Source organism: Podarcis gaigeae, assembly GCF_964106915.1.
Source record: "Podarcis gaigeae genome assembly, chromosome: Z".
NCBI classification, from domain to species: Eukaryota; Metazoa; Chordata; class Lepidosauria; order Squamata; family Lacertidae; genus Podarcis; species Podarcis gaigeae.
Window position 1 is genome coordinate 12269954 of NC_139691.1, and position 12466 is coordinate 12282419.

The following is a 12466-nucleotide window of genomic DNA, read 5'->3' on the forward strand; positions in this document are numbered from 1 at the left end:
GTGAGCAAACATGAGAGTTAGGATGAAATCATGTAGGCAAGAAGCCATTGCACATACCCAGGGTGATGTGGGACCAAATCCACAGCAGCGGCAACCATACCACTAAAGGGTAAAAGGGAACTTCAATCTGCCTCTCAAGACTCAAAGGATATAATAATCTTGGCTTTAGAATTCTACCTCCATGAACTTGGTAGGGCTGAATGCATCTGACCAAGTCCATCCAATCCTGCCTCTGCATGGGGACATATAGTCCATTCTGTTGATTCCCATGCAGACTTTTTAGGATAATTCCATAAAATCTTTAAAACTTTGTATGCAGAAATGCAAATTTTATGTTGCAAACCACCTGTGATCTTTGGATGAAGTGCTATATAAATGTAATCAATAATGATGGTGATAATAAAACTGATTAAATAAATTTTAAGACGTGATATATGGGCAGGTTCTACATACTCAGTGATTTATAGGCTGTGTTTTGTTTGTTTTGCTTTTTCTCTTAGTTAAAAGGGTCAAGCTAAGAGCAGCTTTGAAGCACAGCACCTCCACCACACCAAGTAAGTCCTGCAGGCAGTGGCATGCAGTATAATTTTCTATAGGCAAACAGTTAGGGCCAGCTTGTGAGGGTGATTGGAGAGATGTCATGTGAGCATTGTGCCTCCCTCCCCAAGCCAGGCAGAAGGGCTCTGACAGAATGTTAAACTCTCTTGTCTTGTCTCATTCCCAAAGTTGAGAGAGCTTTGGGAAGGTGGCCGGAGGGCTACTGGACTCATTGGAGCATTGTGCTTCCCGGGCTTTGGGAAAGAGGCACCAGGGGAATATTTAGGGGACTAACCTAGTCCCTCTAGTAGTCCACTCACTGCACATCACTGGCTGCAACGGGTGGCTGCATGTTGCTACCTGTGTCACTGTATGCACAATGGCACACTCAAAGGGACCTTATGTAGTAGAAAAGATTATCTGCCCCAGCGGTACATGGGGCAGCCTCGCCCACCCCCATACAATGTTTCTTTGTATGTACAATTACATCAGAAGTGATGTACGGCTCCTAATGTAACAACAAATGTCTCACAACAAATGAAACTGATCTGTAGAAAATGTAACTTGAAAAAAGAAGTGATGTGTGGCTGCTCCCTACCGTATTTAAAAAGGCATTTTTACCCAGCCCAGTGGAGGTGCTGCAGTTAAGAAAAAATATAAAGGAACTCATAGACCACCTTGTTAGTAGAGCCTCAAGTTACAGATTGTAACAATGCTTTGAAAGGTTCGTAGAGCTGTGGACTAAACCACAAAGCTATGCCCTACTCCCGGTATTGCTTGAAAGTTTGCGCCAAACTGTGGAGTGAATAAGACCCTCCCCGCATCCCCAGAGCACAGGGTTTGGGACCTGTATGTGGCTTTAGAACTCTATTCCTGCCATGGACTTGGACAAATAATTCACCCTTCCTCAACTTTGTGTCACATACAGAAGGTCGCAGTCTTGCATCCCGCAATAGTCCACAAGAACTGCAACTGCTGAGATTATCAACTTACACTTTAATGGGCTGCACCAATTCAGACTGGTGGGAAGGGCTTACATGACAGAATGCTCATTTATATCCCTCAAGTATTTGCTTTACATAGAAAACTAGAATGTCAGTGAGAAAGCTAGGCTATAGCACCTCACCCTGATTTCTAGTTTTTTATGTGCAGAGAATGTACAGGGGAACATCAACCATGCAAGCCCCTACCTGCGACCTGAAGAGGTATAGCCCAGACCCAAGTTTTCCACCTTGATGTCAACGAAGTTAAAGACTGCATGTTCTGTACTCACAGTCCAGGAAGGGGAGTAGAACCCCCACCTCATCCAAAATCATGCCCTGACAAGGTGAGGAAGTCCACCTTTTTACTCCATGAGCAGTGGCTGAGTCAGCTAATGAAGCCTGCTGTGTGTTTGAAGAACAGCAACAAGCAGAAGGTCATCAGAAGGGTGCCTAGATGGGCCTCTCTCGGCAAGGAGCTCCATAGCTTATTAGTTATTTTATTATATACTGCCTTTCTACCATGGCTGTTAGAAACAGACACAGAGAACCAGAGAATTGTAAAGTTGGAAGGGACCACAAGGATCATCTAGTTCAGCCCCCTGCAGTGCAGGAATCTTGTGCCCAGAATGGTACTCAAACCCTGGGATTAACAGTCTCATGCATGAACGCTCGAGGTATCCCAGCCTTATAAGTTCAGGTGTTGGTTGTACATAACAAATGGCCCCTTGAAGATCTTAAAACCTTTAATGGGGGAACACTGTCTTCCAGAAAATGCAAGTAGCATAGGTTTGTAGGTCAGAGTCAGCACTTTGAATTGTGCCCCAGATACAGACTGGCAACCAGTGAAGCTCTTGGTACATGGGATACATGTTCTGTAGGTTTCTCTAATGCTTCAAACCTGTAAATAAAATGTATGACCACAGAGAAGAGCATGACAAAATAAAAGAGGAAGTTATGAGAGCTAGAGCCAGGTTGGGGGTGGGGTGGGGGGAGGTCCTAGCAAAGTGCCCTGGAGTGACTTCCCCATCCATGCTGGTGGCCTTGGCCAGTTGTTTGCCCACCCAGCTCTGGGCTTAACTGGGGGCAGCAGCTACAGCTGGAAAACCATCTGCCATTTTAATTTTCCCACAGATAGCAGGTAGAAAATTCAAACAGCACCCAAGGTGAGCAGTGCCAGGTGTTTGGATCTCAGCAGCTGCTCATGGATGCTGGGCACTGCTGCTTTCCCTAGAAATAGCGCTTCTAACAAAGTAAACCTTTTGAAAGTAATAAACCCAATGAATGTTCATTTGTTTCAATGAGTCTACTCTTAATAAAACATAGTTGAATGCAATCAATTCTCTGTTACCTAGCTTCATCTTACACAGGGTAGCATTCTTGTTTGCATCACCAAGAGGAGGCTTGGAAAGAACTTTTCATCTCATTGGGACAAGGAGCTTCCTCTCCCAGAGAGCCCTTGTGTGCCCCTCACTATGAAGCTCAAGTCCACAGCATAGGAAAATAGTATTAACAAATGCTGCAATAATACATGTATCAGTGACTCCATTTGCCTAACACCATGCATGCTGCTCTCCAAACAACTGTTGCCAATGGTACTCACATTTAAATTATGTGGACTGTACAGCGAATTTCCTCCCAAGCCATCACTGTATCCTCCCGTCTGATTGATAACATGACGCAGTGTATCCACCTGCAAGGGCAGATGAGCAAACAAGAATAATCTCATCATTAAAAAAAAAAAATCTACCAGCACACTAACACTTAAAATTCAAAATTGTTTCTAACATGGAAAAGAATGGGGTGGGGGTTGATGGTGATGTGAGAGAAAGAGTTTTAAAGAAAGACAAGCCTATCAATCTAGGGCAAGTGGCACATGTTTGTATGATAACTGAACGCACATGCTAAAAAAACACACACATAAGGAGGCACAACCTTACTCAGGAGGATATGTAGTGTACCATAGATTTCCTTTGGGATCTGCAGTGCAAGCCCTGTGTCCCTACCATATCCAAAACAAGTTGCAGAGCCATCCTCAAGACTAAAATTGATGCCCTTCATAGGGCAAAGGGCTTGGCTCAGGGTGAGCTGCTACTGCATGTCTTGGCATTGCTCTCTCTACTGCTGATTCCTTTAAACTGGCAGCACAGTTCTGAGAATTATGGACAGTATAAGAGGGTAAAGTGCAGGGTACTGGAGCAGGGAATTTGCAACTTGCCCGTATTTACTGCTTCAGGGTGGGTTACAGAACTAGGGGGGCAGGCAGAATGTTCAGTTTGGTGAGATGGCAGGAGGAAGTTGACAAGGTTTTTCAGGATAATAGCTGGGGGTTGCTAAGACCCAGCAAGAGAGGGGGAACTGGTGATTTACAGGCAATAGCAGTGCCAATGAAGGGATTTGGGGAAGAGAACTGCAAAATGAACAAGGTTATTCATTTTAGACACCAAATACTACCTCCCCTCTCCCCGAACTGGCCATTTTTTTGTGGAAAACGTATATTGCCCTTAGGTGCCTACTGCGTGGGGACATTTGACCCTGTCTAACACCCCTTGTTTAGACACTACTGCACTAAAAACGGGGGGGGGGGGATCCAAATGGTGTCCTGAAATCTAGATAAATTATGTCTTTGAAGCTCATGTGCATATACTCATATGGCACACATTTCTACTTCTGCTAGCCAAGTTAGAGGACCAGACACTATTCAGAGCACTGAAACAGTATCCCTTAAACTAACAAAGACCTGATATTATATCATGGGATCTCATAGCCAAATTTTTTACAGTGCCAGACTTTTGGTCATGCGCCATTGCAGAAAATACACAGACCTGGAGGTCCTAGATGAACAGGTTAATCTTGTTTGAATGAAAACTGAGAACACAATGCATTTAAACACACACACACACACAGCTCAGCTATATCAGTTTTTGAAATTAAAATATGTAACAGAGGGAGATTCCATAAACAAAGCAAAAAAAGAAGTCACAATAAATAAAAGCTTTAGTGTTGATAGCCAAACAACACACCCAACCCAACGCCATGAGCTCAAGCCAGAGCCGAACTGCATTCACAAAGCTTGAAAAGTTTCAGATTGGGGAGAGGGAGGAAGCCAGCTCTTTTCATTGGCAAGATTCAGTGCTGTGAGGAGCCAACATTGATCAATTTTTGTAATAAATAGGAAGGCCCAATTAAAAGGTGAAAATTGTTGTTGGATTGTTTTTGTTTGTTTGCCTTTTATTTTTATCCTCTTTTAAAATAAAGCCCAAACCATACCCTGCTAAAGAGGCCTTAATCGGGGGGAGGGGCGTTTTTCTCCTACCTGTGATTGCACATTGGCTCCGACTTGGGACCCCTGGTAAGAATCCCCATTCAGACTCTGCATGTTCATGAACATGTCCCCAGAATTAGGGAGGTTAAAAGAACCTGAAGAACCTGGAAAGGAAAGAGTTAAGTAGCTGAATAAAAGAGAGTGGCAAACATCATATGTCTACCCCAAAAGACCTCCAAAAAGACAAGGGGAATAAGGAGGATGAGAGAGGAGAGGAGAGGAGAGGAGAGGAGAGGAGAGGAGAGGAGAGGAGAGGAGAGGGAAATCCTTTGCAGAGAATGACACCCCATAAAATCAGAGGGCCACAGACTAAGAGAGATCAACACAAATGACTCAAAATGAATTTCATGAAGCAGCATATAATATACCCCAAGTATTTCTGGACCCTTTAGATTAAAAAAAAAACAAATGGGGCAAGATTTATGAAAGTCAGAGAGCTCTTAAAATCTAAAGTTCTTGATGGTCCTTTAAAAAGAAACACTCAAGCACTCAGATGTCTTGAGGATTTTACATTCTTTACTTAAAATAATAGTGCCTTTCTTGAGCTACACCTATAGGCTCTGTTCAGATATAAACATGCTTTAGTTTCTCAATTGCTTGGAATCTGAATGAGATAGGGAATTTAATTCATTATGTACTGAAGTATCAAGGGAAACAATGGGTGGAAATTTTCTGTGAAAATCTGATTGGCTGGGAGTTGTCTCCAATGGTTGTCTCTGATTGGTCAAGGATTGTAACCCTGTGGTACGTAAACTTTGGGATGCGCGCGTGGCAAACTTGGAAGTATTTTACCGGGTTTCATTGTGCACACATGCGGAGAAGCAGTCCTGACTGCAACTGGAGGTACCACTGTATAAATCTCAACAGGTTTCCTAAGCAAAACCTAGCTGGATACAACCGCAAGAGTGCCCAAGACAGTTTTCCTGCATATTTAATGGTTCATGTGAACAACTTCCTTGTGTAAGCAGTGCTATGTACACCTGTAAATAAGGATTTCCATCTTTCTCACTAGTTGCTGCGACAGCACATAGTGATTTCCCTTCCCAAGTTTACTGTTTGTTCAACCGGACTACTCATGTGATCTGCTAAACACAAGTGGGTATGGTCAAACATAATGGAGCAAGCTAGTCCTTAGTAACACTCACTGTGTGACATTTCCACATGGGTACTTTTTTGGGGGAAAGTACTGCATTATGGCTGCCACACAGCTCTGAAGGTCCTTCTCCCAGGAGCTTTCTGAAACCAAACTTCTTCCAGTATTCTAAGACCTGGTTCACACATGCAGGCTTATCACTTTACCTTAAGGCACAGACTTCCATGGAATAAGCAAGGCTTTCCCATGTGAGAATGGGCCATCCAGTATGTTACGACTACAGACAGAACTTTGGCAGCACCATCAGCACAACACTGCCTATGAATCCTCAAGTGACAGTAAGTAAAGGCGGATAAATCAAGCAACATCCCTGCATGTGTGATTTGGCTGTAGGACCTTCATTCCAGGATGGGCTTTGGCAATTGGGTTCTTCATGCTGCTATGTGTTTACATGTAACGTTTCTCATTATAACAACTGTTAATACTAGGGAAGCAATGTTTAGCTGATTACACTGAACCAGTGACCCCTGTGAGTCAGGGAGGAGTTTTAAAATAATTTAAAAATATAACTGGCTATAAAACTAGAAAATGGCAAGAATCACTTTAAAAGGAGCATCTTAAAAGCACTCTCTTTTCTCTCTCACACAGAAGGGAATGTCTCTTCTAAGAGGATTCCTGCTATGGTGCCATCTAAAAGTGATTGTGTTTACCTGGATACTAATACATGCAAATTCATTTGATAGTTGATCAACTAAAACTCATAAGGTTAACTGATTAACATTGATTTTTAGCAGGCAGCAGCCCTAATAAATACTAATCTGGCTGTTTTATAATTCAGGCTCCCATAAGCAAAGAAATGTTAGTGGGAGCCAATTTCCCAGGGCAGTGGAGAAACAGACTTAAGGTCTTATAGTGCAGTTTTGCTCTGAATGCAAAAGAGCTGTTTTGTGCAGAAGTTCTTAGAAGCTACATGCACTGCCCCTCCCCAACCCCTAGGCAGTGGCTCCCTTTAGGTGCCATCACTAAATACCCAAGAAAGTCTTATACTGAGCATGGGCGTTTAATGCCTCCCTAGGATGGAAATGGCTGCTAATTGCTAATTAAGTTGATTTGTTCTCATCAGAAGAAGCCACCTCTTATTTAGTTTGTCACTTAGCTTTGCTATTTCTAGTTTTAAGGAGGCTCCTCTGTGGTTACACTGCATCAAAACAGAGCAGCATTTGCTTTGGTGCAAAAGGAAGAAGAGATGTCTCTTTGGACTACTGTTTTCTTGTTAGTACTATATGCAATGGCACCACATTGCCAGGAAATCCTAACGAAAGAAATCGCAACAACAGACAACCTAATATTTGCTCACACTTCTTTCTTACTACTCTTAGAACTCATCCAGACTTTCCATGCAACTTGCTTTCCAGGCCCAGGTCCATGGTTTCTATGTCTGTCTCTGAGCAATTTTTTCTTGTCCCATCACTTTGCCTGGGAAAACCCACTGGTTACCACTGCAACAGAACAAATGGTAACTGGGTTTTCCATGGACTGCCATTCGTACTGATTCAGTGGTAAACAGGAGGTTTTACCCAGGAAAGCAGTGGAACTACAACAAAAACTGCTTGTAGATGGACCTGGAAAGGACAAACCTGTGCCTGGAAAGCACGGCACAAGAGGAAGTCTGGATTAGACCTAACACTTTATCAAGGAGAGCAGTTTTCAAGCTTGCTACCCCCAGGGGAAAACTGTATATATTAGATGGTCTACAATGGAACCTCTCAGTATTGAAAGGGGTTCTAGGGTGTAACTCTTGCTTCTTGGCATTTGCAAAGTGTGACTGCATCCTTGGACTAAGGAGACCAGCCTTCCCATGGCTACACATTGCTGAGAAACATCTAAAACAGCAGACAAGATACTCAGAAAGAACAATCATGGAAGAGTAAGGCACCACAATACAGTGTGATTGCTCCCAGCCTTTCTCCTTAACTCTGAAGGGTAGGAGGCAGAGACTGTCCCACAGATACTTGGGCTTCTGAGATACTCAAGAGGGCCTAAGAAGCCCAAACAACTGTGTGGGCAATCCCCTCCATCCTGTTTGGCTAAGGTGGAGAAGAGGGCTGTTCCTTTGGAAGTTAAGTGCTTGGTCAGGTACAATCCCCCACTGACTTCACCAGCTGCATGATTAAAGGTGTCAAAAGGACCAGAAGATTATCCCTCACTTTGTACTGTTTCAGAGGTACAGTGTAAGTTCAGCTAATGCTACCCCCCATTTCTGTTGGCTACCAACGACAGACCAAATTTGGGGGCTCAGAAACACAATGTGGGTGGAAAACATTGACCATTAATTGTTTATTTGCTATTCTGTTATTTGTTATTCACAGAACACTGTGAAATGAGATAGCCCAACCATTGTTTTCCTGAAATACAACCGAGGAAGCATCTACAGGAAAGAAAAAGTGTTCCAAACACTTACCCCACCCCACTGTGTTTGAAATAAGACTCTTATGCAAGGCCAATTTTCCACATCAAATCTTTAAGGAAAGGGTGTGCTTCAGCAAGTCCCTTTTAAAGTATGTACTTGCCTTGGGTCTTTGTAACTATGCTGGTTTTTCAAAGGAACAATGGAAGGCTTACAAGAATTCTAACAGCTCAGTGTGAATTCACTGGCTACATAATTTTACAAAACAAGGCCTGAGTTTCCAAAATATAATAATTTAAACTAGCCTGCCAGACCTTTAGCTGTGTGTCTGCTGTTCTGGAATGCGTCAAGAAACTGATAGTTCACCCAACTTTTCATTTAAATGAACTCCCAGGGCTGCATGCTAAGGCAATGCAGGGTGCACCTTAAGAGAAAAAAGTCTCACCCCAAGAAGTCAATAAGCTATGAAAGAGAATTTCTGCTCCTTCGAGAGAAATACCCGCCTCCCACTTCCAGCTTTGGTTTTAACATGTGAACCAGGCCATGCCATGAAGAAGAGGCTGGTACATACCAGAATTTGGTGTGGTGGGTGAATTTGTCTGGTTGTTTTGGACAGCTGCCGCCACAGCATGCGCAGCTGTCACTGCTGTTTTTGCTGCATAAAGGTTGGCTTCTTCCTGAAATTTCCCTATGTTCTTCTTGTACCTGATTCTCTTGTTGCCAAACCAGTTGGATACCTGCCACAGAAAGGAGAGTACATTTTTAAATCAAAGAGAGACCGGAGGGGGAGGAGCCAAATCTCCCAGGATGTTTTGTGGCAACAAATGGGACACTTCAAGACATCAGTTCCCGTGCTTCCAAAACAAAACCCTCAGTCTTCACTCTAATAAAAGTGGCCACTTAAATCCAGAATGCAATAAATTAGGGCTGAAGGGTCCAATACAGTTTTAAAATCAGTAACTCAGACCAACTAAAACTTAAGGTGGAAGCAAATTTAAACTGAAAGCATGTTAAAGTACAGGCACACTTAGTACTTAACTTTGTGGTGTTTTTTAAATTCCATTTTAGTGCTGGAGTTGAAAAACGTGGAAAACCATCTTTCTGTTCAGCATTCAGTTATAGCTTTCATTTATCAAACTGTAAAGCTGCTACATTTCCTACCTCAAAAAGTCACCATGGGGGTCTGTCACCAAACCAGAACCCTCCAAGAATCATTATCAAGCCTTCAAGCATTGCTGTAATTATTAAAAGAAAGGATTTGAGCTTGATAAAACCCACAAGCCCCACCCTATTGCTCCTTCAATTTTAGCAAAGTCATGGTCCTTGTAGCCTTATAAAGACAGAGGACCCACCTCCCCCTGGTAATTTGAGGACTGCCTCAGAGTACACAGTTCTTGTCTGCCAATTGTGTTCAGAAGCCCAAATGTTAATCTACAGAAAGTGTTTCCTTCACCACTGGTCAAACTTGAGGCCAGGCCTTATACTCATCATTCTAGCTTTCTGTGGTGGGGTGTGAGGGTGGGGTAACAAGAAGATGACTCCCTTCCACAATTCCATAAATTGTTACCCTCTTACGGAGCCAGCAAGTATAAGAAGCACTGGCTGCCCTTATTTTGTTGTTAAACATTGTTAACACTTCCATGATAGAACTTGCCTTTGGACCTTACCAGGCATTCAAAGCAAAACCACTGTCAAAAAGAAATCATTATTAGGTGGAGTTAGAGAGAGGGGAGGGGGAGAGACAGAGAAATATAAAAGTAGAACAGAGGGAAATGAAGAGGGAATTTTAAGGAGAAACATGCAATTGTTATTTGTTATTTGGGCTGGAACAACCTTGGCAGGTTGGCAAACAGAAGTGAGCTCAGTCCATTGCAACAATGAGGGGGGCTCAAATAAATCAATAATGTATGAAATGTTGCTTTGTTATCTCCCTTTGAAGATGGCTTTGTTGTTGCCAAGCCAGCTTCTAAGGCTCTACCTATTAACCCGCCCAAAGGTCATGGCCGGAGCAGCTGAAACAAAGCCGCTGGGAAAATGGCATGCAGAAACTATTTTCTGATCTTGGCCATTAGGGGAATGTTCATAATTAATAACTGTAGTAAATAACTATGAAGAACTCCCTCTCTCACTGGCAGACAAGGCTGCATTCTCTTATGTCCACACCAGGGCATCAATATAACAGAAACAAAGTACTTATCAAGCATATCTACAACGGCTGAAATTTAGAGATTGTAACAATACAGTCTTCACTCATGGTGCCCTCCGAATATTTTGGACTACATCTCCCATTAGCTCCAGCTAGCACAGCCTGATGAATAATGTAATAATAATTTACTCATAAATGTCCAAGACTGTTATAAAGACAGGCTGCAGCTAAGAGGATACTTGTTTCTGCCCCTTGGTATTCCCATATTCATTCTTGGCCTCTTTCTTCTGGGCCTTGTAAGCAAGGTAGGTGCTGGTTGCTAGCTGTGCAAATAGGTCTGAAGTGAAGATGTGGATTGCTGATGGTATGGAGGCATTTATGGTTGCCCTATAGCAATGAATATTCTGGGGCAGGGTGGGGAACTCTGCTAGCCTAAATACAGTCTGTTACCTTCCCCTCCCTTTTAACTTCCCAGTGGGGAAGGCTCCACCACTCAGTAGGAAGAGCACATTCTTTGCTGGCAAGGGGTCCCAGGTTCAATCCCTGGCATCCCCAGCGAAAAGGATAGGGAAGATCCTTTCTCTGCCAGAAATCATGGAAAACCATTGCCCTTCAGAACAGAACGGCAAGAAGCCTGCTCCGGTATAAGGCAGATTTCCAGAGTCTTGTCGCGGGGTGGAGCTTGGTAAAACCAAACAATTAACCTATTTGTCTAGAGCTCTCACATCTTTTGGTACAGGCAATCATTAGCTGGACATTTTATAGCCTTCAATGGAAAGTACGGACACAACATGTGCTGCTTATGGTACATTATACTTTGAAGGGAGGAAAGGTTAGCAATCTGTCCTTGTACCCCACCCTGCTCAAATAATGTTGGGCTTTGTAATGCTAACCTTTTAACTGGTCAGAGTTGGTTGTTAAAAACACTGCTCAACTCTACAGCTAGGATTAGGCATTTTCACTGCGTGGGGGAAAAAGAGAATTCTTTCTTGCTTCCATAATGCTGGCATTTGCTTTAACATAAATTAATGAAAGGCCCCCAAGCTTTAAATGCAATAAGGGAAGGTGCATCTTTTTACATGCTGCATTCCCAGGACGACACACGGCTGTATTGTATATATTGCACTTAATATTACCTTGTCAGTCAGGAAGCAATAATACATTAATGAAAGCCAGCAAATAATTACTGTGGACAATCCAATTATGGCTTTATTAACAGTTTCATAATTGCAGAATCTCTATACGTCAACCATATTGTCCGCGGATATATAAGAATCTGGTGTTTATGCATACCTCTGGACCAATCAAACAACAGCCATCACTAATAAAGGCTTGTTTAATTCTCACAGTAAAATTTTAATATCCCTGCAGCCTGGGGAAGGCTCAGCGAGTGGATTTGTCGGATCGTTTCCACCCTGCTAGTCCCACTACTTCTTAATCTTTAATATCAAGGCAATTAAAATTAATGGCCACTCATCCAAAGCCACTGTGGGCAGTGTTGCCTTGACATCCGTTGTTTGATGGGATTACCTAGAGGTTAAACTAACAAGCAAGGTTTAATTGGAAGCAATGAAAGGAGCAGTGGATCATACGTTATGTTTAACCTGCATTCCACATCCAAATGAATACCCAAGCCAAAGCTAGTCCCCCACCCATCCACTCCCATCAAAAATTGTACACAGAATTTTTCAATTTATTACTTCACTTTCTTATTTCATACAACCCAACCCATTTTCCTGGAGCTAAATTCCAGGAAAGCAGAAAGTGATTTCTGAAGCCAAGAAATCTTTGCCTTCTTGGTCTTTCATGAAACATGCTTATGGAACAGTCACAAGCTCTGCCCACTGTCTGGAATGCAGAAAGGGTTGGCAGCCAACAAAGCCACAGTTAACCCCAGGCTATCCTTCACCCCTATTTCTCCCCCCCCCCCACATTCCTCACAGCTGCCTTGAAGCCCCAACTGACCTTTCTACCTGCT

The 12466-nt window shown here is 42.9% G+C and overlaps 1 protein-coding gene across 14 annotated transcripts in view; it reads right to left on the minus strand.

Annotated features, from left to right (window-relative positions):
- PBX3 (PBX homeobox 3) overlaps positions 1 to 12466 on the minus strand; it is a 229479-nt gene that overhangs the window by 6896 nt on the left and 210117 nt on the right. For 11 of the 14 annotated variants that reach the window (XM_083721229.1, XM_083721233.1, XM_083721230.1 and 8 more), the window contains 3 exons: positions 8914 to 9079; positions 4834 to 4946; positions 3121 to 3210 (listed from right to left, as the gene is read on the minus strand). In XM_083721229.1, coding sequence (XP_083577355.1) covers positions 3121 to 3210; positions 4834 to 4946; positions 8914 to 9079 — 369 coding nt within the window. The remainder of the gene's footprint in view (positions 1 to 3120; positions 3211 to 4833; positions 4947 to 8913; positions 9080 to 12466) is intronic. The other 3 variants (XM_083721224.1, XM_083721225.1, XM_083721223.1) reach the window with 1 other exon arrangement.